Genomic DNA, 22,111 nt, shown 5'->3' with positions numbered 1-22,111 from the left:
ACATCCGAAGTGCCGAAACGGAATCACAGATCTGACCAAGAAGTGGGAAACTTTCCATTCTGGAGTTCATGATTTCTCCTCTGGTCTGATAACCAAGACGAATGACTGAATGACCCCCACTTCTCGGATAACCGGCCAGCAATAGAGACGATAAGGGGTATTTCATGAGTCAATGAGAACATAGCTCTTGCCTCGGAGAGGAAATATTGCATAGCTCGTAAACTCTACCCAGACCAGGCCCCGTCAACCTGGACGTATTGAGTAGATTTTTCCGGGCTCCAGTAGGGATCAGATCCTAGCCCCCTTGCCTTAGGCAGCTGGTGGTAGTGGTGCAATGGCACACATTCTCATATGAAGCGTGGACTTCCTTTAGAGCTCGTAGGCAGAGCTCAGGCTCTGGCTAGATTGGGATGACCGCACCGCAGTGGGGTTATGCATAACGCTCAGGAATCCAGTAGTTCAGATCACAGAGTGAAACAGAACCAGGGAGTATGCGGGGTGTGGAGGAGGTGGAGTTGATGTCGAAGAGGAAGATCTCAAGGTAGTTGAAACCGGAGAGGGATGTAGTCACGGCTGCTCCTGCCTCAGGCGTGAAACTTTCAGCACGTGAGGATTAGGTACCAAAAGGGTAATCACCATCTCACGACGACGCCTCGTCGGGTTACTGCTTAGGGCATGCTTGACCCCCGCTCCATCAGTCGCATCAGCGCTTCTTACAAATAGAGATTCTCTCTGTTGAGAGCTAAATGCATGCATAGTGTCTGGTATGTGCATCTACATACGTCCGGATAAGCAGGAAAGAGTCTTGACCAAGCCAAGTAGAGTAGTCTTTATTCTCGCATACCACAAAGTACCTGTCTAGTAACATCCGGGATCTTGCAGATACCTGTTCTCATGGCGCCATAGCGTGCTTGACCTAGTCGCTGTCCCCATAATAATCATCGTAGTAATCCTCCTCATATCGACCGGCAAACGCGGCATCGAGGCCATCATCTCCATCCGCCTCGTCTTCGTCATCCTCCTCGTCGTAGTCATCCTCGGGTTCCTCGTTGTCTTCCGCCGTTGTGCCAGGTTCCGGACCACCGGCATCTGTATGCTCGGGCTTATCAACACCCACACCCACACCAGTCGGCTTCTCTGCGGCTACACGGCCAGGAGGGGCAGGAGAGCCAGCAGGTTTGGAGCTCGTAGCAGGAGTGGCAATCCTAGCGCGTTTCGATGCAGCCTCGGGCTCGATGCTGGCGCTACGTCGCGAAATCACACTCTGGCTGCGGCTGCGGCTCATGCTCTCTGCCTTGGCCTTGGCTGCTTCGTCGGCGCCCTCTTCGCCAAAGAGGGACTCCAGAAGTCGATAGTTGATCTTTTTACTGAAACCCCTCCGTTCCAGCATCCGGCGGGTGGCCTCGGCTGGTGTGGAGGCGCGCGTGCTTCTACCATCCCCGTCCTCCCCCTCCCCCTCGAGGTATGTGACATCGCCCATTCGGCCGCGACGGCGCTTGCGGGGTTTATGCATGCCAGGCCCCGAGTCAGCTTCGGCCAAAGCTCGTTTGAGCGCCTTTGCCTGCTGGGTTCGAAGATAGTCTTTGTTCTCATGCACCCAAATTCGTTCCTTGATCTCCACTTCGGCCGGGGATAGGAGACAGTTCGAGACCTCCGGATCAGACTCAAATTCCGTTTCATCAATGTCTGCGCTGTCAGACACTACCTTTTTTGGCTCCACAGTAGATTCGATCATGTTCGAGCCCTTTGAGAGTAATGCCGTCATTTCATTCTCTAGAGCCTCCTCCGAGGCGACCTGATCAGCACTTGGGACAGGTAGCTGTTTCGACCTGGAACCTTTAGCCCGCTCGGATTTGGCCCTGGCGGATTCCTCGTCCATCTCTGCGACGAGCTCCTCCACAGCAGACCTCTCCGGTCGTTGGTCACTTTCAGTGGGGGTCAACGCAGGATCGATGGGAAGAGGTGGGATGGCGAAGCCATCCGCATCCACTCGCTTGGCCTGACTCGCCTGACGAGAGCTGGAGGCGGTGGCGTTGACATCGTGTAGATCTCCCTCGATTTCCGCGGCGGTCTCTGCACCCCCTCGTTTCGTGAAACTTCGCGAGGGCTTCCTGCCATCGCGTGCGCGGGTGAATGACGGTGGGTCATGAGCATTCTCGAGCTGCACAGAACGGAATTGATCGACAGTCAACTCCCCACTCTCGGTCGAACTGAACTCGTTGAGGCGCTGACTGATAGTGATTTCCGTGACTTTGACCACGTAGACAACCTCGCGGACCGTTCGACGGAAGTTGTTCATCCGCGCCGCAAGGATTAGCGCAGCACCGCAGATACCTGCGGGACGACGGCCGGTGGTCATCCAATCGCGGTTCATGCGCTGCACGATCCGCACAGCTTCACTGGCGACCTGCATGGTGGAGGGCCCAAACTCTAGTTGTTTGGCAAACCGGTATATTAAGCTCTCCGGATCAATAGGGTTCATGAGGAAGACGTTGCCACCGAGACGTAATTCATCCAACAAGGCCTTGTACGTCCGTCCCAACTTAAACACATTGATCTATTGACAGATGCATTAGTGAACATTCCAATGATGTAAAAGTGATGCCAGACAAAGACGGGTCATGAGGAGAGCTTACCATGAGCACATCGGCGAGATCGATCAGCATGACCGTGTTGCCATCCTGTCGACGGCAGGCGATGTAGAGGCATACCGCGGCCACAGTTTTGGTCCGACGACCTTGAATGAAGTTTAGACCCACAGCGAGCTTAAAAACCTGACCGGCAGCTTTCATAGCACTCTCCGGGACATTGAGAGCCCGGGACAGCTGGTTAATATAACGAGAGCCTACAAGCCGTTAGTGGATGAGTACATGACACTGCGATGGTAAGGATGGAAGCATACCGTTCTGTTCTGTGATCTCTCGACTCTCCATCGCACCACCGCGCTGGAAGCCTGGTCCGAAACTGCGGACGTGAGATTGGTCTTCTCCGACAAAGGTACCTTGGACGACGGCGGCACCGGAAGAGGATTCCCCAAAGGTAACTTCGGAAACAATGTTTGCTTCACTGATAACAGTACCACATCCTGAACAAACTTTCTGGCCATCATCCTCGACAATATGAGGCGCAGGACAGCCGGGATTTGGGCAGGTGGTGGTCTTAGGATGGGTAGTCGGCCGGGTCGGCTGAGGCCGGGAGATTGACTGAGGACGCTTGATTTGCGTAGAAGACGGAGGTTTCAAGCTAGCCAGACGTCCCACTGGCGCCCGGGGGCCAGCTTTGGAAGGAAATGGGGGACGCATCCCCGGTCGTGACGCGGACATGATATGGTAATAAAGATAGTACGAGCAGTATCACAAGGCTGTGAAGGTCACAACAGAATCACGATTCAAGAAAAGAATAAGAGTGAGAAAAGGAAATCATCGAGATGAGGATACGCGACTTCTTCTGAAACCTTAGATGCTCATCTTCACGACCAAGAGAGATAAGGCATCAAGGCATCAATAGTAGCACTTAGTCAGATGAAGGCAAAGTGTGGTCGGAGAAAAAAAAATTCACGAAGATGACTCAGGGACAGATAGATAGAGGGTTCGCAGGAGTCCCTGTCGTTTGAGAGTCGAAGAAGACCCAGATTGGATTGAGGTTGTGAGATTGGAGGAATAGCGAGGTGATGATATGGAGTATCACTGGCAGTAGGTGAAGAAGCGATGGAAGAGAAGAGAGAGAAGAGTGAAGTCGCGTTGGGCGAGCGAACAAGATGCGGCGAGCCTCGCGTCTTTGCAGCTGGCGGTGGTCGAGTGGCACGGTCACGTGAACGCTGCCTTGCTCATCCGCTCGTTCGATTCCGGCAAGAGTCTTTCATTTCGCATCTCGATCTAAGTACCTCCTCATCTCTCTCCCACACTGAATGGGATGCCCTAGAACGGACATCAGGTCCTCTGAGTATCCTCTGGATCGATTGTCGTGATCAGAATGGCCACGCGACAGGTTTTCTGCAAGGATCCCGCAGAAACCGCTCACCAGTCAGTCCTTTCGGTGGACTGCGACATTTGTGCGTAGTTTAGTAACATCCAACTTCTCCACGCGCAGAAACAACGCAAATATGTAACTTCATCCCTTTCGCCTCTTGACTCAACCCTTTGAGTTTCTTTCTCTCCCTGTCGATTGATTTCTTCATTGCTCTCTATTTGTCATCTGAGAAAACGCATAAGAGAGCGTCTCTCCTGTCTTCTGCTCCCATACAAAATTGCGCCTCGATACGTACGGAGTACCTTACTCGTCGACTTCGTTCCTGTGATATCTCTCCTCTCACCTCGTCGAACGCCATCTTCTCAGACCGAAACGGTCTTACTCTTCGTGTCCTGAGCGGCTCAGTTCTTCCAAGACCATCAACAACACCATCATGTCTCTCTCGGTGAGGGAATCATCCGCTCATGCTCCTGTTCTTCAGGATGCCGAGCTTCTCAAGAGCATATTCTTCGTCAGCAACATTCATTGCTCCTCTTGTGTTGCATATATCACGGAGATTCTTTCCGACATTCATGGTGTGCAAGCCGTGGACGTCTCCGTCCTCACCCATGAGGTCCGCGTCAGACACATCTCTGTCACTCGGCCTGCAGATTTGGCCACAGCGCTCATCCATGCAGCGTTTGAGGTCCACCATGTCACGACATTTGATCATCGAGGCACTATCGTGTCGGATTTCGAGACTACCCCCTGGCTTTCTCGAGACTCCATCCTCTTCGCCACACAACCCTCCTACTCCAGTGGATCTCCAAATCGCAGACACATCGCAAAATGTGACGCGTGTAGGAAGGAAGAATTTGGGAATATCGTGTCAAATGCATCGGACACTACATCTCTTCGATCCACCACCAAGCAATCCCAAGCGCATTCGGATGACGTTGAGACTCTCCACAGCACGAGCTTCATGTCCTCGCGGCCCGAGGCCACGGCTGACCTCGTTAAAGAAGCCACTGCTAATGCGGGACCATCCCATCTCCAATGTGAGCCAGACCAATGGGATGCCCGCATAAGTATTGGGGGCATGAGCTGCGCCTCATGTGTGAATTCTATCACGAACGAAGTCGAGCAGATGGATGTCGTCAAGGAAGTCACGGTCAACCTACTTACCAACAGTGCTAGAGTAGTGGTAACTGGGCCGCGATCAAATGTCGACAAGGTCATTGAACAGATTGACGACATGGGCTTCGAGGCGTCACTCAATGAGGCCCGTCAAATCAACAAGCAGGTTTCTACTCAAAAGTCATCAACATATGTTGCCGAGATCGCCATTGGTGGGATGACTTGCGGTTCCTGTGCGGCAGCCATAACTCGAGGACTTGAAGAATTGCCATTTGTTACAGACGTGTCGGTAAATCTGTTGTCCCACAGTGGAAAAGTTGAATTCGACCACCCTGATCAGGTTGACGCCATTGTTGAGAAGATCGAGGACTTGGGGTACGACGCTTCTCTGAGCAGCGTTCACCCAAAGGAGATAGATTCCGAGGATGGCTCCATCGAAAAAAGAACAGTGTCTATTCGTGTCGATGGAATGTTCTGTCATCACTGTCCAGACAAAATCCTTAAATCGGCCAAGGGACTTCCCGATGTCGAAATTGACGATGGTTTCTCCTTGAAAAACCCGATCCTCACAGTAACCTACACTCCTCGTCCTCCTCATTTCACTATCCGCGACATCCTCCAAAATATCAAGACACAGCACGATGCTTTCAATCCGGCGATCCACCGGCCCCCGACGATCGAAGATCGATCGCGTGCGATGCAACACCATGAGAGGCGTCGCCTGCTCTCTCGCCTGCTATTTGTGTTGGTTGTCGCAATACCGACTTTTATCCTCGGGATTGTATTCATGAGCCTTGTATCTCCCCAAAACAAGGTACGACGGTACCTCGAGCAGCCTATGTGGGTTGGAAGTGTTTCCCGCATGGAATGGGCACTATTCATCATGACGACTCCTGTCATGTTTTACGGGACCGACATCTTCCATGTGCGGGCGATGAAAGAAATATATTCTTTGTGGCGCCCAGGAAGCCGCGTCCCCATCCTCCGCAGGTTCTACCGCTTTGGTAGCATGAACATGCTCATCTCTGCTGGTACCACGGTCGCTTATGCTTCTTCGCTGGCAGTCCTCATAATTGATGCTGTAGCGGGATCCACAAGTGATACACATAGCTCAACTTATTTCGATACCGTGGTGTTTCTAACACTGTTCATCCTTGCAGGTCGCTTCATCGAGGCGTACAGCAAGGCGAAAACAGGCGACGCAGTCGCTTCGTTGGGAAAATTGCGACCCTCCGAGGCTCTGCTTATTGTCAACACTTGCAGCGAGGGGTCAGCCGGAACTTACGATGAGGAGCGCGATGAGATTCAACGGGTTGATGTCGACATGTTGGAGATTGGTGACCTGGTCAGCATTCCCCACGGTGCTTCACCACCAGCGGATGGGGTTGTCGTTGATACAGGTGTTGGTCAATTTGATGAGAGCTCATTGACTGGCGAGTCAAGACCGGTTAAAAAGACAACGGAAGACTTAGTCTACACTGGCTCTGTAAACGTTGGTCAGCCCATCAAAATCCGGGTCACCGCTATCGGAGGCTCGTCAATGCTGGACCAAATCATCTCCGTCGTACGCGAGGGTCAGAGCAGACGGGCTCCCTTGGAAAGAGTTGCTGATCTTCTTACCTCTCATTTTGTCCCACTGATCACCCTCATTGCAATCCTGACATTCATAATCTGGCTATCTCTTGGCTTGTCGGGCACGCTGCCAGACGATTACCTCGATGTCGTACATGGTGGGTGGACCTTTTGGAGCCTGGAGTTTGCTATTGCCGTCTTTGTCGTTGCTTGTCCGTGTGGTCTTGCGCTCGCTGCTCCTACAGCGCTTTTTGTCGGCGGAGGCCTGGCAGCCAGGCATGGGATCCTTGTCAAGGGTGGTGGCGAAGCGTTCCAAGAGGCCAGTCGGCTCAATGCCATCGTTTTCGACAAGACGGGCACCCTCACCGAAGGAGGAAGCTTGAAAGTGTCTGACCACGAGTCACTCGTCACCGACGCGAACACGGCACGGATTGGCTGGGCACTCGCGCGCAAGTTGGAAGAAAGCAGCAACCATCCAATCGCTCGAGCAATAGTGGGATTCTGTGGCGAGAGCCCCGCTGTCTCTATCGTGAGTTCCGATATTGAAGAGAAATCAGGATTGGGTATGAAGGGTGTGTTTGTTGTGTCAACGTCAAATGAGAAGGAGGCCATTCGATACGAAGCTGCGATAGGGAATCAGCGACTTGTGCAGGGTCTGGTATCACCTGAATTGGACGATTCATACTTCGCCAACTTGCTCTCAAAGTACCAGGAAGCGGGAAAGCCCACTGCAATTCTCGCATTGCGCCAAATCACTCCCGAAGGCGAAGCACCACCCTATTTCACCCCGGCCATGGTCTTTGCCATATCTGACTCCATCCGAACCAACGCCGCCGACGTGGTCTCAAAGTTGCAGAGGCGCAATGTCAACGTTTTCATGTGTACTGGCGACAACCAGACAACCGCGTACGCCGTCGCCGACGCTGTTGGCATCCCTCAATCCAATGTCGCAGCGAATGTCATGCCGGCTGGTAAAGCGGATTTCGTCCGCCATGTCCAAGACGCTGTCCTCTCTCCACGGTCAGATGCTGAAGCCGAAAGCCAAAGGAGGCAAGGCGGAACGCGCTCCATTGTCGCCTTTGTCGGCGACGGTGTGAACGACTCTCCTGCACTTGCAGCCGCTGACGTGAGCATTGCCATGGCATCTGGCTCGGATGTCGCCATGAACTCAGCCAGTTTTATCCTTCTGAACTCGGAGCTGGACACGATTCTGCAGCTCGTGATGCTCAGCCGCCGGGTATTCAATCGCGTCCGACTCAACTTCGGTTGGGCGCTTGTGTACAACCTGTGCCTGGTACCTGTTGCGGCGGGGATCTTCTACCCCATTGTCAGTGGTCACAAAATGAAGATGGTAGAGGGTGATATGGTCATGGTGAATTCTCACTGGAGGTTGAGTCCGGTCTGGGCTGCGTTGGCTATGGCACTCAGCAGTATCTCGGTTGTTTGTAGCAGCCTGGCTTTGGGGGTTGACCGAAACACTATGAGGCGGGCTTTTAGGAAGGGTGATTAGATTCATTGTGATACCCTGTTTGTTTCATGGATGTACCTGTATCTTTAGTGTTTGGGACGGTTGGATAGGGTACTGGAACAGGGCACTGATATAACTGTGTACCTATACAGACTTGTTTTATTTTTTTAATCAACGGAACTTTCCCTGTTTGGATAAGACCGCTTTAATGAGGACGCTCAGAGGGTTGCTGACGGAGTATTTCTTCTGACCGGTCAAGGCTCAGGAAGCGCTCGGGTCATAAGCGCTTTCTACAGCTGGGCCGCGCATACGGCGCAACCGCGCTGCAGAGATTGTCATAAAGTAGGATATAGAATCGAGTTCCTCATTGATTTTTAGATACCAGAAGGAGTAAGGACCATCTCGGAGGCCAGATCTGGCAATTGACGCACGACACTCACAGCGCCTTCGGTGAGGATGGGCATTGACTTGGCACAAAGTCTTAGGCTAGGCTGTCTGACAAGGCCCGGAATCGGATATCGCGACAACCGCACAAGCTGAAAGTGGAACTACCGGAAACAATAGATTCCGATTAACATGATCACCATGCTACTAAATGTGCTAAGACCCCTAGGGTCCCGGAGGTACGTAAGCTACGGGGGATAACATTGCGCCGATTTCTTGCATAGACGACTAGAATGAGAAGATATAGAACAGTGCTCTACTCCGGAGTAACTCTACCACCTGTCTTAGGGCTGAGAGGGTAATCAGTAGGCGCTTTTACTGCTTTCTAGTATAAACCGACTAGTGTCCTGCGGAGCTTCCGGAGTACTATTGAATGCCCGAACTAAAGTATAGGTATGCACACTACTAAGACGTACTAAGAAGGCTCGGACTCTAATAGTATACAACATATAACCGACTCCCGGGCCGGGACGATAGTGTAGGGGTCGGATAGATCAAGGCCGCTCCCGGTGTGATGATACAAGTAGTGGATACTTCCGGCGGTAGAGGTGGTCAAGTACACGGTAGATCAAGAGATATCTTATAGGGACCACATTCGGGAATATAGGTATAGACCAATAGACGCCTGTATGGGGGTGATCGACGATGCAGGTTTCTTATCTGCCTGCTACGCCAAGAGCCGCCGTTCGGCTAGGGCTGGGAGATCGACATGAGCGCGTGGTATACCAAGGTAGGTATAGTTACGGGTTCTGTTACGCTAGAAGCAATCGGATATCACAGGGTCTTGGGTTCGAAGAATAAGCTGAAACGTTCTCGTTTCATAGTCTGACTAGCAGGATTATCGTGGCGCCCTGCAAGATATTGTCCGCTTCAACCGGCTCGTCTCGTGGAAGAAAAGAGCCTGGGGATACGGAGTAGCCATGCTGTCGCCATACGACGATCGTGGGTGTCAGAGTCTTGTAGAAGCTTGGCCTATGCTTGGTCATAGAGCTCGTCTAGCAGAAGGTGTTTTGTCGGAGAATTTGGAATGCATATACTCCGGCCGGAGTAATGCAGACCCTGTTGGGCTGCAGTCGACTGGGGCTTGTCTGAGCAGATCGGCAAAGGGACCAACTATGGTTGGCAAGGAAGATGTGCTGCCCCTGTACAGTGACTATAGTACTTGGTCGGAGCTGCAGATCGACACCCGCTGTCTTTGCTATCAGATTGTACTCTTACGAGAAATCTAGGTAGTGAGGTGATTGACAACCACCTCTGTCACAATGTATAAATATCTGTTAGGTCCTCAGCGACATATCACCAGTAAGATACCAGTCCTCAATCCAAGTCGATCACCAGGATGGCTGAAAAAGACCCCACCGCGTCTGTGGCCGCTCCAAAGGAGGAACAGCCCTACCATATCTTGTCCAAGAAGCAGAAATGGAACCTAGTTATCTTCGTCTCTATGGCCGGTGCCTTTTCGCCTCTGTCGTCCAACATATACTTCCCCGCGATTAACACCATATCTACCGATCTCGGAGTGAATGCTACGCTGGTCGCCCTAACTATCACAGTCTATATGATAGTCCAGGGCATTGCGCCCTCGCTTTTCGGCAGCTTCTCAGACACTTGCGGCCGTCGTCTCAGCTTCACGATCAGCCTTACTATATATACGGCGGCAAATTTGGCACTAGCCTTTACCTCGAACTATCCTATGCTGATGGTCTTACGGGGTCTCCAGGCAGCCGGGTCGGCGGCGACGATTAGCATTAGCGCGGGTGTCATTGCAGACATAGCCTGTCCGGACGAACGAGGCGGGTTCATGGGGACCAATGCAGGCATACGGTAGGCTTCCCACCGCTTCTACCTCAGAACACCATGACTGATAACTCCGTGTTAGTATGTCCGGCCAGGCAATCGGACCGATCATTGGCGGCGCGTTAAATAGTGCATGGGGTTTCAGAAGCATCTTCTGGCTGCTGTTCACCTTAAGCGCGATCGTTCTCAGTGCCCTGTTGATTTTCCTGCCCGAAACGCAGCGCAGCATTGCAGGAAACGGCAGCCTTCCTCTCTCTGGGTTCTACAAACCGCTCGCCTATGTGATCAAACCACCCGCGGCATGGTCAGAGAACGAAAACACTGCTACAAAGTCCCGCCCACCGCTCTCCTGGAAGAAAGCCTTCAGCCCCTTGAAATATATTCTAGAAAGGGATATTGCTTCGCTCTTGGCCTGGGGCGCCGTTACCTACACAGCCTGGAGTATGGTGACTTCCTCTACCACGACCATGCTGCTTCACAGCTTCCCCTATCTTACCCAGTGGCAGATTGGCCTCTGCTTCTTTCCCAACGGGCTCGGCTGTATCTGCGGCTCCCTCAGCACGGGCTGGCTGCTGGACCAGAGTTTCCGACGCGTCCAGGAACGATACAAGGCCGAACACGGCCTATCCGCAGACGAAAATGTGACCGGCAGAAGCGACTTTCCCTACGTGCAGGGACGGCTCCGCCTGATGCCGTTTTTCAGCTTCGCGATGATCATCGCGCTGGCGCTGTACGGACCAAGCTTCAAGTTCAACGAGGTGTGGAGGGAGTCGAGCCCGAACCTCGCGGCGCCGCTTATCCTGCAGTTTATTATTGCGTTCACGTCGACGGCGATCTTTAACGTGAACTCGACGGTGTTGATTGACTGCTTCCCAGACCGACCGGCTAGCGCTACGGCATTAAATAATCTGTGTCGCTGTCTGCTCGGGGCTGCAGGTGTCAGTGCTATACAGCCGTTAGTCGAGGCTGTACGCGCTATGAAGGCTTTCTTAATCGTGACGGGGGCTGTGATTTTCTTTACGCCGCTTATATGGGTTCAATGGAAATGGGGAGAGAAGTGGCGGAGGGAACGACAGACTCGGCTTATGCAGCAAGCTGCGTCTGACGATGTTCGTAAGTCTTGAATGACTTGGTGCGCGGACTACGACATATCAAAATACTGGGAGCATAGAACGTTGGAAGTACAGGCGGTTGATGACACTTGCATATAGATGAACTATAGACTCGTCCTTGTAGCTGCGGTTAGCAAAATCTGGTCTATCTACGCCTTTCTCTTGGAAACGAGGTTCCGTATTTAGATTAGTTCTGGTTTAAATTCTGATGCCGACTTTAGACTGTTCTCTGTCCTCTAGCAGGAGTTTAGAAATATATTAGCTGTCTAAGCAGCCCATATGTCAACCTTGTTCAGCCCATACTTCCGCGATTTTCTTGCTCAGAGCCTTCCCAACAGACTTCCGCCCGACGACCGACTTCACCCGCTCGGAAACCATAGTTTCCCTATCCTTCGGGTCCAGCGCTTCGAAAGCCTGAACAAAAGCCTGCGGCGTCGGCCACCGGCGTTGAATTTCCAAAGCCTTCTCTCCCGTGACGCCTCGCGTGCACATCAGCATCTTCAGGAACACATCCCGCAGCGTGAGGGCCTCGGATTTAGACGACAGGGCAGAGAACGTGGGGAACGTGACAGAAAACGTGGTGGAAGGGGATTCCGCGCGCAGCCGGTCGAGCGCATCGAGATACGACTGCGCGGAGGAGAGCTGGCGACTCGGCATCAGTGCGAGGGCGCGGGCCGGCGACGCCGAGGTATACATGCGATTGAGCAGGAACGTCATGCGCGCCAGATACCGGATGGTATCGTCGATGTTCTTGGTTTTCTTGACAAAGTACCCGTTGACGACCTGCGTTGAGGTGACGGCCGAGGTGATCATGTCCTGGTAGCGCTGGGCGGAGCCGCTGGCGGGGTCGTGCGCGATGGCCGATTCCTCGATGAGATAGACGACGTTCTTCATGCCGGAGCGCTGCAGCCGGAACTTCTGCTCGTGGAACCGGCCGTCCTTGATCGAGCCGAGCAGGTCGTCGAGCCGCTTGCGCTCCACGATGTAGTCCAGCATGACCTCGTCGCCTTCCTCGCCGTGCTGCGCGAGGAACCGCGCATCGTGGAACTTGGCTACCCACATCACGTCGCCGAGCTCCAGAGCCCGCACGTCGTGCGGCACGCCTTTGCGGTGCAGTTCGTTCGAGATGTAGTCCCGGTCTTTGGAGGAGCGCACTTCGCGGGTGTCCAGGACCAGCTGGACGGTGAAGCTGGCGGGTGGGATGGGGATTGGGGTGACTGGTGAGGTGTCTGAAGGGGCATCAAGAGGGTTGATCATGAGATCGGGTGAGAGATCGTTGGGATTGGTTTCTGCTTGTGACTCGGCATCCTGAGGTTTCGTTAGGGGATAATCACTACGAGGGGAGTGTAGATTGACTGACTGGCTTGGAAAAAGTACTCCGAATTGAGTCAGGTAATGTCTTGATCATTCGGTTGGCAACCTCCCACCCGTCCTCCGTGAGGGCGTACTTTTTCAGCGGATGGCCATGGTCGTAGACAAGCTCCTTCTGAAGAAGAGTCTTCATCGAGTTCCATGCTGTGAAGAATTTCTTCGGGTCGTCTGGGGTGGTGAATGAGCTATCACAAAAGGGCTGGGCCTTTTCGATCAGTTGCGCTTTCGTCAGGCTTTGAGTCGAGCTTTCGCCGAGGGTGGCCAGCCCGAGAATCAAGGCGTACGCCCCAGACCGCAAGGCGGGCACGTAGGGTTTTGGTTTGCGGGCTTTCTTTGCTGGAGCCGGATCATCGACGTCATCACCGTCGGAGGATCTTTTATTGTTTCCAGCCTGGCTAGCTTCGGACTGGGGTCTTCCTGTCATGATCATTAGTCGTTGGATATGCCCCGAAAGGATGGGTACTGACTGCGTTTGGGATCTTCTGGCATCCGCAGACCATTTTCTTCACAGTACATCTGCAGCTTCTCTGTGAGACGTTCACAGAGCTTGGGGCCGACTCCATTAAGCTGTTGCGCCTGAGACGGATGTTCGAAGACCAATGGACAGGCCTTCATGGATTCATATGCCTTTTTGTACCTAAGCGAGGTCAGCGTGTCCCTAGTACATAAGAGAATCAATATACTAACACAATCGCGCCTTTGCTATTTCGCTCTCGAGCTTGATCCAGCATTTCTTTGATCCACCCCAGAAGGAGGGGGTTCGCACAGGATTCGCTCATGGTGGCGCAGGTGTTGTTTTTAGGGTGATTGAATGCGTTGTGGACCCAGGAGAACAAGATAGATCATACGCATGGGCCCTTGTATGGACTAAAGTTCTCATGCTGTCCTTCTTCCCCGTGGGGTTGAGGGCCGTGATGGATGTAGTTCTGGAAAAGATGGCAAACGCGCCGCGGAAGCTGGACGCGTATTTCCCCTTTAGGATACTGTGGCTGGTGCGCGTGTGGCGCAAATGACCTTCCCTCATTGGTTGCATCCTACTATGAGACTGAGAGCATGGGAACCTTAGTGGGACAAAACTACCATGTTGATAATAAGAGGAAGACAATAAAACAAGAATCAAACCGTCTCTTTCCGTCTATGACACAGTACCATACTACCTACTAGGTACCAGGTAGTGCCTTATGTTTGGAAATAAGGTACCTGAGTGAATAATGTGAAAGATCCTGATTGGGACGGACGATGGAAGAATGACGTCGATGGGCCCCTGGGATAGATCATGTCCACCCTCCCATCCACTGTTCACCTCCCTGATCTCAATCGTTTCTAATAATTGCTGTTGTTATACCCGTTAGTTCGTGGATGATATATACGAAATGCAGGAAAAAGAACACACTGAGAACGAAGACAACGTCATTGTCACCGGGCCCACCGACAGCCATATTCTCTCCCAGGTCCCCCAGGATGAGAAAGGCCTCGCGGAAAAGGCCGGCCACACCGAGGAAATCTCGGACGTCGGATGGTATCAATCTCCTGATGACATCGATGAGCGCATTGTATCCGGTTTGTCGAATGAAGACCTCTGGATGCTCATCAGACGGTTTGACAAAGCATGCTCCCGGTGCCCCAAGGACGAATCCACATACTGACTGATCCCAGCAAATATACTATGTGAAAGCCGTCCCAGATACGCCGTTGCAAAGGTTGGATCTCATCCGGGCGGAGGATGAGCAGTTCTCTCCAGACAAACTGCGCGCGACTCTCGAGCGGTTCTATACCACCATCTTCGTGTCGTTGACCGGGTTTGTCAAGCATATTGCCAGACTGCGCTCCTGGCGAGAGACCCAGAGGACCTCGATATTTTGTGCCGTATGGTAAACTGCATGAAATGTGACAGCGGATGCTGATTAAACTGTCTAGGTATACTTTACTGCATGGTTACTGGATCTCCTTGTCCCAACCTTCATCTGTGTCCTCCTCGCATTGACCGTCTATCCACCGGCTAGACCAATACTCTTCCCTCCAGCACCAATCGCACTGGTGGACTCCAGTACGGGTGGTGTGCAGAAACCTAAGGCGGGCGTACTCGGCTCGCATGACAGTCTCACCGGCGCCCCAGAGAAAATGAAAGGCGAGGCAGCGGAGCAAGAGGCCCGCAACCTCATGACTGGTATCTCCAGCGTGGTCGTAGGCAGTGTTGCTGGGAAGCACGACCAAGCAACCCCCGAAGGTGCCCCTATGGAGTCCTCTGTGCCCGATGCGATGGACATAGTCTCTAAGACCGCCGATGCGCAGACCGCGGCCCATGGCGAGGTCCCAACTGAAACCCATGATAAGACAAAACAACCAATGATGACGACAGTCCTCGACGGCGCCAATCTATCCATGCGAGTATTGAGCGACATCACTGACACCTACGAGAGACTCGGAAAGTAAGTTTACCCAATCACTGCAGAATTGATGTCCAAGATTGACTGGTTGATTGAAAGTGCGCTATCACCGACGCCGCCCTTCTCCTCGAAAACGCCTTTTGTACGACTGGGCAGCGTGCTGGTTGCTGCCCTCGCAGTGTCACTGGTGACCACAAACCACTTTTTTGTGAAGACAAGCACATTTGCACTTGGGGCTGTATTCTTTGGTGACCCTGTCTTTGCGCGCGCGATCGCATATCTGAACACAAACTTCCCCGGATGGCAGGCATCCCTACTGCCCCAGAAGTGAGTCCACCCAAACTCCACAAACCATCTTCTGTTAACATCATCCAGCTCGCTCCTCAAGGGCATCCCCACCAACGCCCAACTAACCCTCACGCTTCTTCGCATCGGCGAGGCCAACACAGCTCCTCTGCCGCCGCCTCCTCGGCATTCTCTCGAGAAAGCCCCGTCCCAGCCAGCATCCCTTCACCCAAGCGAAGTCAACCTCGCCGCCTCAGACGAGGAGATCAGCCAAGCTGCGTCCCCAGAAGCAGACTTACACCCTTCAGAGCAGCAAGAACACCACGAGGCCCAGAAGCCCAAATCCTGGGCATCTCGCGTGCTGGACTTCTTCCGCGGGACCACTGCTACCGGGATTGAGAGCAAGCTAGCCATCGACCGCGTCCGCGCTGCGGCCGGCTCCAAGCACGCCAAAACGCGGGTTGGCGTCTTGCGCCGCAAGGGCCGTCTCACGCTGCCCTCGGGACCTGTGCACTTCGATGCCCGGTACAAGGGCAAACGCGGCGCGGCGGTGATTGACTGCTCGTCCGAGCCGCCCGTGCTCTACTTCACAACGGATCCAGCCATCGACCCCAGCGACCATCGGCTGGAGAGGAGGGAAAAGGCGTCCGTGTTGTTCACCATCCCTGTGACTGATATCCGGGAGATGCGCAAGATCGGGGGTCTCGGCTGGAAGGGGAAGCTTGTGACTGGATGGGCGGTGGGGAGCAAGGAGGTCGTGGATGGGTTGGTCATTGTTGGGAAAGAGCCGGATCAAACGTATCAGCTTACGGCGATGCGCATGAGGAACCAGCTGTTTAATCGCTTGGTGGCTATTGATGGACAGGTTTGGGAAAGCTGTTGACTGGTTAGTGACAAGTGCTAAGACATCGCAGGTGTGGAAATAATCCGCCTCCGAGGAATAGATTGTATGGAGGACATATGGCACAAGGTTGATTTGGATGTGGTTGTTGGACGATATACCCAGAATGGCTTGTATGTACTTGTATTCAATCTCGACTTTGACAGTTACATGTTATACGGATGGCATGATAGTGAGTAGCGGCACAGACAGGCAGATTAGCAGGGCAACTGAATCTATAATTCATTACATCCTATATACGTGGTCATGATACTATCAAACACACTGCACCAAAATCAATCCTACTGCTGCGACACCGCCAACTGGTAGTCCCGAACAGCCTGTTCGAACGAAGAATCCCGCTTGAAACCCAGCGAGATGGCCTGAGAGTTATCAAAGCGGGTAGGCCACGAGTCCAGAATCGGGCGCAGCGCCGGATCCTCTTTTTCCTTCAGATAAGCCAGCTTATCCTTGCCGCCGACCTTCTCCAGCGCATCCATCATCTCCTGGATAGTGACGCAGATGCCGGGCACGTTGATCTGGCGGATATGCGGGGGGACGGCGTCCGCGGGCAGCGAGAGCGAGAGCACGAGGTTGTGGACGAGCGTCTTGGGCGAGCAGAGCCAGGACTTAAAGGCGCGGTCCTCGACGGGGATGACGCACTCCTTGCCGGCGAGCGGTTCGCGGATCATGCCGGACAAGAAGGACGAGGCGGCGGCGGTGGGCTGGCCGGGGCGCACGGAGATGGTCGGGAAGCGGAGGGTGAAGCCGGTGATGAAGCCGCGACGGGTGTACTCGTTGATGAGCGTCTCGCAGATGATCTTCTCGGCGCCGTAGGACGACTGCGGCGTAGGGATGACGCGGTCGTCGACGACCTCCGGCAAGGGCTGGCCGTAGACGGCCTGGCTGGAGGAGTAGATCACCCGCACGCCGGGACAGGTGCGTCGCAGGGCCTCGAGCAGGTTGCGGGTCGCGTCGACGTTGACGCTCATGCCGAGGTCGAAGTTGGCTTCGGAGCCCGACGACATGATGCCGTGGAAGGCGTAGACGGCGTCCAGGGACGGGTCGACTACGGCGTCGGCGCCCTGGAGGAGGTCGGCGGTCACGGCACGCGCATTCTGAGGGTACTTTACGCCCTTGGGAATGGGAGGCTCGTTGATGTCGGTTAGAAGGAGCTTGTAGGCGGGGTCATTGAGGAGCTCTGCAGCGAGCAATTGGCCAATGAACCCGGCCGCGCCGGTGATGAGAATCTGCATAGTGGGTGTACAATTGGAGAGACAGTCACGGCCTCGGCGAAAAGGGTCGGGGATGGAGGATATATAGCGAAGAGTTCATCGTGTCGACAGCGTCGAGATGGCGGATGGTGGGGGGTTCGGGATGGGCTCCGTCCGTCGCAACAAGTCCGGCTTTGGAGAGTCTCCGCCCCCGGACTTAAGCCGGCCATTACATACTAGTTAGTAGTTACCCCCTAAAAGTGATCCCCAGATTTTCCCCAGATGTTCCACAGGCCGAATGCATTGAGTAATGGGATGGAGATCAGAATGTACGCAATTATCCACGTGTAGATAATGTTCCATAGTTTTATAATTCTATAGTCATTGTTCGTATCTGGTGCCTACCATGGTGGTTGTCTGCCACGATTATTCCCCTTTGGGTCAGGCGGGGTTCTGCTCTTCTCCCATCGTCTCATTTCGCCTTCGCACTCTCGCAATCCACTCCATCGACTCTCCATATCTCTCATCACCCTTCTGGAAGCCATCAACCCCCCTGTCATCCTCATCTAGGCTATCATCGCTTGATTGGCAGCAATTCACTCCCCCCTCTCGCTGATCCCCACTATCTATCCCGATCGCAGTTCGGCTGCATCATGCCGGAGCATCCCCGACCACTCTCATCCTCTGCCTCTCCATTGCATTAATTAGTGATCAGCCCAATCAATCAGTCAGCATGAAGCGCTCCTCGTCGGATGCCGACCTGGACCATCGGCAAACTGACCGTCGTGCCTCTCTCGTTCCCGATGGACGACCAGCCGCCCCGAAAATATCCAAAGCCCGCGCTTGTGAGTGTCGCAGAACCGTTGGAGAGCAATCATTTACTAACGGCAACTGGAATTAGGTGCGGATTGCAAGCGCCATAAGATCAGATGTGAATTCAAGCCGGGGGAGACAAGTTGTACCAAGTGTCTGCGCAGCGGCATCAAATGTGTGGTCAACGATTTCTCGCAGAAGTTCGTCGATGACGATGGAGTGTACGTGTGCCATGTCAGCTCCATAGGACTCGAAACCCTTCTGACATTCTTGTTTCCAGTTGGAAATCACAGGCCGCCGCGACCATCCAGCAGTTGCAGGCGGCGGTCTCGCATCTCCTTCGCCACGGAGGCCTCCCGGACCTTACCACTTACCCCGCGGGCGATGGTCGAAATGGCCCCAGTCCCATCGCATCACATCATTCCAATGGCTATCCCTACGAAGAATCGCAGTCCAGTCCGACCCACCCAAATCACACGGGACCCGGAGTAGTAATGGATGTCACCCGCGAGCCGTCCCAAGAACCAGACCTGCCAGATCGCGAACTGGTTCCCGCCCCTATGCGCAGTCTCTACGAAGTCACCAAGTTGCGCAACTTGCGAAATAACCCGGTGGAGCGGCCCAAGCTCACCCTCCTCGAGGAAGACTTCATCTCTCGCGGCCTCATCTCTCTCCATGAGGCCGAAGAGCTCTTCGCATACTTTAGCCGAACAATGAACCAGCTGCTCTGGGGAGGCATCATTCTCGTACACCGTGATCTCACATCCGTGCGACGAGCGTCGACCCTCCTATCCGCCGCGGTTCTCACTGTGGCAGCGCTTCACATACCCAATCGCACCGATACCTTGAACCGGTGTTATAGCGAGTATGTCTCGCTCGTGTCTAGCATGTCACTCACACGGTCGCACACGCTGGACGATATCCGTGGTCTCTGCGTTGGGGCCTTTTGGCTGTCCGAACTGAGCTGGAAGCTCTCCGGCCATGCAGTTCGCATCGCGACCGAACTGGGTCTCCACCAGAGCTACCAGAAGATGATTCGCGGACACAGCGACCAGTATGAGCGCGCGCAGCTCTGGTATCTCCTCTACGTTTGCGACCACCATTTTAGTATTGCCTACGGACGACCACCGGTGATTCACGAAGATGCAGCGATCAAGAACTACGAAACCTTCCTCCAGAGTCCCATGGTGGTTCCGGGGGACATCCGCCTGATGGCTCAGGTAGCATTGTTCATGATTCTGACGGAAGCGTATCGCATGTTTGGGAGTGATACGGAGCAAGCGTTGACGGAAGAAGACTTTGGCCAGCTCCGGGTGTATAACGTCGCGGTCGATCAATGGCGTCTCCTGTGGCAGCCGCGGTCTTGTAAGTATCTCATGAAGTGAACCTCGTGCGTGTTCTAACACACTGCATCTAGCCGATAGTCCGTATGTCCGGACATACCCCTCGAAAGGGGTAGTGCTACACTACCATTTCGCCAAGTTCCAGCTGAACTCGCTGTCTCTGCGGGCGCTGTCGCCATCCAACACACCCGTGTTCTCCATGGACCGGAAGGAGTCGGCAAACATTGCCATCTCGTCAGCGATGGCGTGTTTGAACATGGTGCTGGAGGAACCGGACATCCGTGACGCGATCGTCGGAGTGCCCATCTTCACACACACAATGGTCACCTTTTCCGCGGTGTTTTTACTCAAAGTGGCGGTGAATTGGAACTCGGCCTACCTGAGTCTGGATGGTCGTCAAGTCCGACATTTGGTTGAGCGGGTGATTGAACTGATGAACTGCGTGTCGGCAGGGGAGCGACACCTGACGCGACACATTGCGCGCGGGCTGAGCAAGATGCTGGAGCGGTTCGACTCGTGGGAGACGTCCTGGCATGCGGGGGCCGCTCCAGGCGCAGGCGCAGGGGCCGGCGGCAGTAACGGTGCGGGCGACGACCGCACAAGCAGCAATGGTGAGGTGCCTGGGGGCGCCAATGCGATGGCGCAAGGGTTTCCTCCACCGGATTTGATCTACGACATGGTGGGAACCTATGGATTCGGGTTGGACGAGAACCTGCTGGATCCAAGCATGGCGAATTTTGAGTTTCTCGCGCAGTAGACAGAGATACCCGGAAATGACAGGTCATAGACAAGGAGTTTGTTTATTATTGTTGTGTTGTTGTGGTGTGGTCGTGTTGGTGTCGACGATCGGAGAAATTGCGGGGCTTACTCAGCAGTGTAACAGGATGTAATACAATACGAATATATAAATTACGTACAGTACGGTTCTGACATCATCATTCGCTCTCTGCAACAACCAATAATGGCTGAGGTCACCATAGTCGTCGTCGTCGTAGTAAGAAAGAGGAACGACCCCTGCCTCCTCAGCTTATAACTCCTCCTCTCCCCTATCCTCTCCTCTCCTCCTACCTTCCTCTCTCCCTTCTCTCTCTTCCTCCCCATTCATTCCTACTCTCCCCCAATCCTCCCATCCATCCCTCTCCCCATTGACGCACTCTCCACCCGCGCAATCTATACGAGCGCCCCATCCTCCCATCCATCCCCATCCAGCCACCATGTCCACCCGTAAGAGAAAGCAAGAAGCCGAGGAGGAAGAAGAGCTCCAGGCGCTCCCCAGCGACGAGAGTGAAGAGGAAGAAGAGTGAGTCCAGCTGTTTTGGTGTCTTGTCGCAAATCCCTCATGCTCATCCCTTGGCGCATGCGCGTCCGACGCCCTGCGCCGGTTAATCCCTCATCGTCCCTATCTCGCAATCATCATGATCATCATCGCGCTGGGTTTTCGCATCTCCTCAATCTGAAAATTCTAAATTTTGATTTCCGATTTCCCACGGGCCCATACCCATGCTAATGCATCGCATAGATACGAGGACACCGAAGGCGGCGAGAGCGAAGAAGACGAAGCGAGCGAGGAGGAACCCTCGGATGATGACGGATTAGAAGGCGAGGAAGAGAATGAGGAGGAAGAAGAGGAACCCGTCGCGGAGAAAGGTTAGTTTATCTCGATCTATACCTCTCTCTGTATCTGTTCCGTCGTCTCTGCGCATTGCGCTCCGTCCAGTTTCTGTCATCCATCTAAATCATGGCCCCCAACTGACTCCATCCAGGCCCTGCGACGAAGAAACGCAAGACTGCGCCCGCTCCCGCTGAGGACGAAGAAGCCGCCGCAAAGGAAAATGGCGATGCCGAGAACGGCGTCAACGGCGAAGACGACGAGGAAGAAGCCGACGACGACGCTGAAGAGGCGCCCGAGGAGACGGCCAAGACCAGCGCACCTGCTGCCGAGGCAGCCAAGGCAAAGGCTGATCAGGTTCCCAAGGAGCCGGATGTTGAGGCTGTGGCTGAAGAGAAGGCATAGTATAGTGTCTTGCGATTGTTCTCACATGCTATAATGTTGGATATCTGTCTTGGATTATTTACTAGGTTATGAGTTCATTGGACGGGCGGTCACGATATCCCCTTCCTCGTTTAGTTAATGGATGACTACAGTGTTCTGTTGGTCGTAGAAGAAGAGCAACTGCTACAATGAAGTCCGTGCCATGAATAACTGATATCTATGATGAAACCTCACATCCTAGTTTGACACCAGGAAATAGAACATTAGGAACACAGGAAAGAAAAGAATCAGTCAAGGAGATGAGGAAAGGATACGGTCAATTAATGTACTCTGTATATAGCAATCTC

The 22,111-nt window shown here is 53.7% G+C and overlaps 8 protein-coding genes across 8 annotated transcripts; 5 read left to right on the top strand and 3 right to left on the bottom strand.

Moving 5' to 3' along the window:
* Positions 1-916: 916 nt before the first annotated feature.
* ATEG_04124 (transcription factor TFIIIB subunit BRF1) lies at positions 917-3,323 on the bottom strand (the record flags this gene model as incomplete). Its single annotated transcript, XM_001213302.1, has 3 exons — positions 917-2,557; positions 2,637-2,845; positions 2,903-3,323. The coding sequence occupies 3 exons, from the start codon at positions 3,321-3,323 to the stop codon at positions 917-919; spliced, it is 2,271 nt and encodes a 756-aa protein (XP_001213302.1).
* A 1,079-nt stretch (positions 3,324-4,402) lies between these two features.
* ATEG_04123 (putative copper resistance-associated P-type ATPase) lies at positions 4,403-8,167 on the top strand (the record flags this gene model as incomplete). The annotated part of the gene is made up of 1 exon (XM_001213301.1): positions 4,403-8,167. The coding sequence occupies one exon, from the start codon at positions 4,403-4,405 to the stop codon at positions 8,165-8,167; it is 3,765 nt and encodes a 1,254-aa protein (XP_001213301.1).
* Positions 8,168-9,278: 1,111 nt separating this feature from the next.
* ATEG_04122 (uncharacterized protein) lies at positions 9,279-11,207 on the top strand (the record flags this gene model as incomplete). The annotated part of the gene is made up of 5 exons (XM_001213300.1): positions 9,279-9,299; positions 9,406-9,727; positions 9,922-10,393; positions 10,449-10,807; positions 10,873-11,207. The coding sequence occupies 5 exons, from the start codon at positions 9,279-9,281 to the stop codon at positions 11,205-11,207; spliced, it is 1,509 nt and encodes a 502-aa protein (XP_001213300.1).
* A 553-nt stretch (positions 11,208-11,760) lies between these two features.
* Positions 11,761-13,628, bottom strand: ATEG_04121 (crossover junction endonuclease MUS81; the record flags this gene model as incomplete). The annotated part of the gene is made up of 4 exons (XM_001213299.1): positions 11,761-12,786; positions 12,839-13,266; positions 13,317-13,486; positions 13,537-13,628. 4 exons carry the CDS (start codon positions 13,626-13,628, stop codon positions 11,761-11,763), a joined length of 1,716 nt encoding a protein of 571 aa, XP_001213299.1.
* Positions 13,629-14,222: 594 nt separating this feature from the next.
* On the top strand, positions 14,223-16,404 carry ATEG_04120 (DUF3292 domain-containing protein; the record flags this gene model as incomplete). Its single annotated transcript, XM_001213298.1, has 5 exons — positions 14,223-14,409; positions 14,534-14,715; positions 14,767-15,278; positions 15,393-15,563; positions 15,612-16,404. 5 exons carry the CDS (start codon positions 14,223-14,225, stop codon positions 16,402-16,404), a joined length of 1,845 nt encoding a protein of 614 aa, XP_001213298.1.
* A 299-nt stretch (positions 16,405-16,703) lies between these two features.
* ATEG_04119 (SDR family oxidoreductase) lies at positions 16,704-17,657 on the bottom strand (the record flags this gene model as incomplete). Its single annotated transcript, XM_001213297.1, has 1 exon — positions 16,704-17,657. The coding sequence occupies one exon, from the start codon at positions 17,655-17,657 to the stop codon at positions 16,704-16,706; it is 954 nt and encodes a 317-aa protein (XP_001213297.1).
* Positions 17,658-18,348: 691 nt separating this feature from the next.
* ATEG_04118 (putative C6 transcription factor) lies at positions 18,349-20,528 on the top strand (the record flags this gene model as incomplete). The annotated part of the gene is made up of 4 exons (XM_001213296.1): positions 18,349-18,460; positions 18,517-18,649; positions 18,709-19,793; positions 19,846-20,528. 4 exons carry the CDS (start codon positions 18,349-18,351, stop codon positions 20,526-20,528), a joined length of 2,013 nt encoding a protein of 670 aa, XP_001213296.1.
* Positions 20,529-21,110: 582 nt separating this feature from the next.
* Positions 21,111-21,785, top strand: ATEG_04117 (uncharacterized protein; the record flags this gene model as incomplete). Its single annotated transcript, XM_001213295.1, has 3 exons — positions 21,111-21,205; positions 21,291-21,418; positions 21,535-21,785. The coding sequence occupies 3 exons, from the start codon at positions 21,111-21,113 to the stop codon at positions 21,783-21,785; spliced, it is 474 nt and encodes a 157-aa protein (XP_001213295.1).
* Between the last annotated feature and the right edge of the window lie 326 nt (positions 21,786-22,111).

This window comes from Aspergillus terreus, genomic scaffold (assembly GCF_000149615.1).
Source record: "Aspergillus terreus NIH2624 scaffold_5 genomic scaffold, whole genome shotgun sequence".
In the NCBI taxonomy this organism is placed as follows: domain Eukaryota; kingdom Fungi; phylum Ascomycota; class Eurotiomycetes; order Eurotiales; family Aspergillaceae; genus Aspergillus; species Aspergillus terreus.
This window is presented reverse-complemented; position numbering and strand designations above follow the sequence as displayed.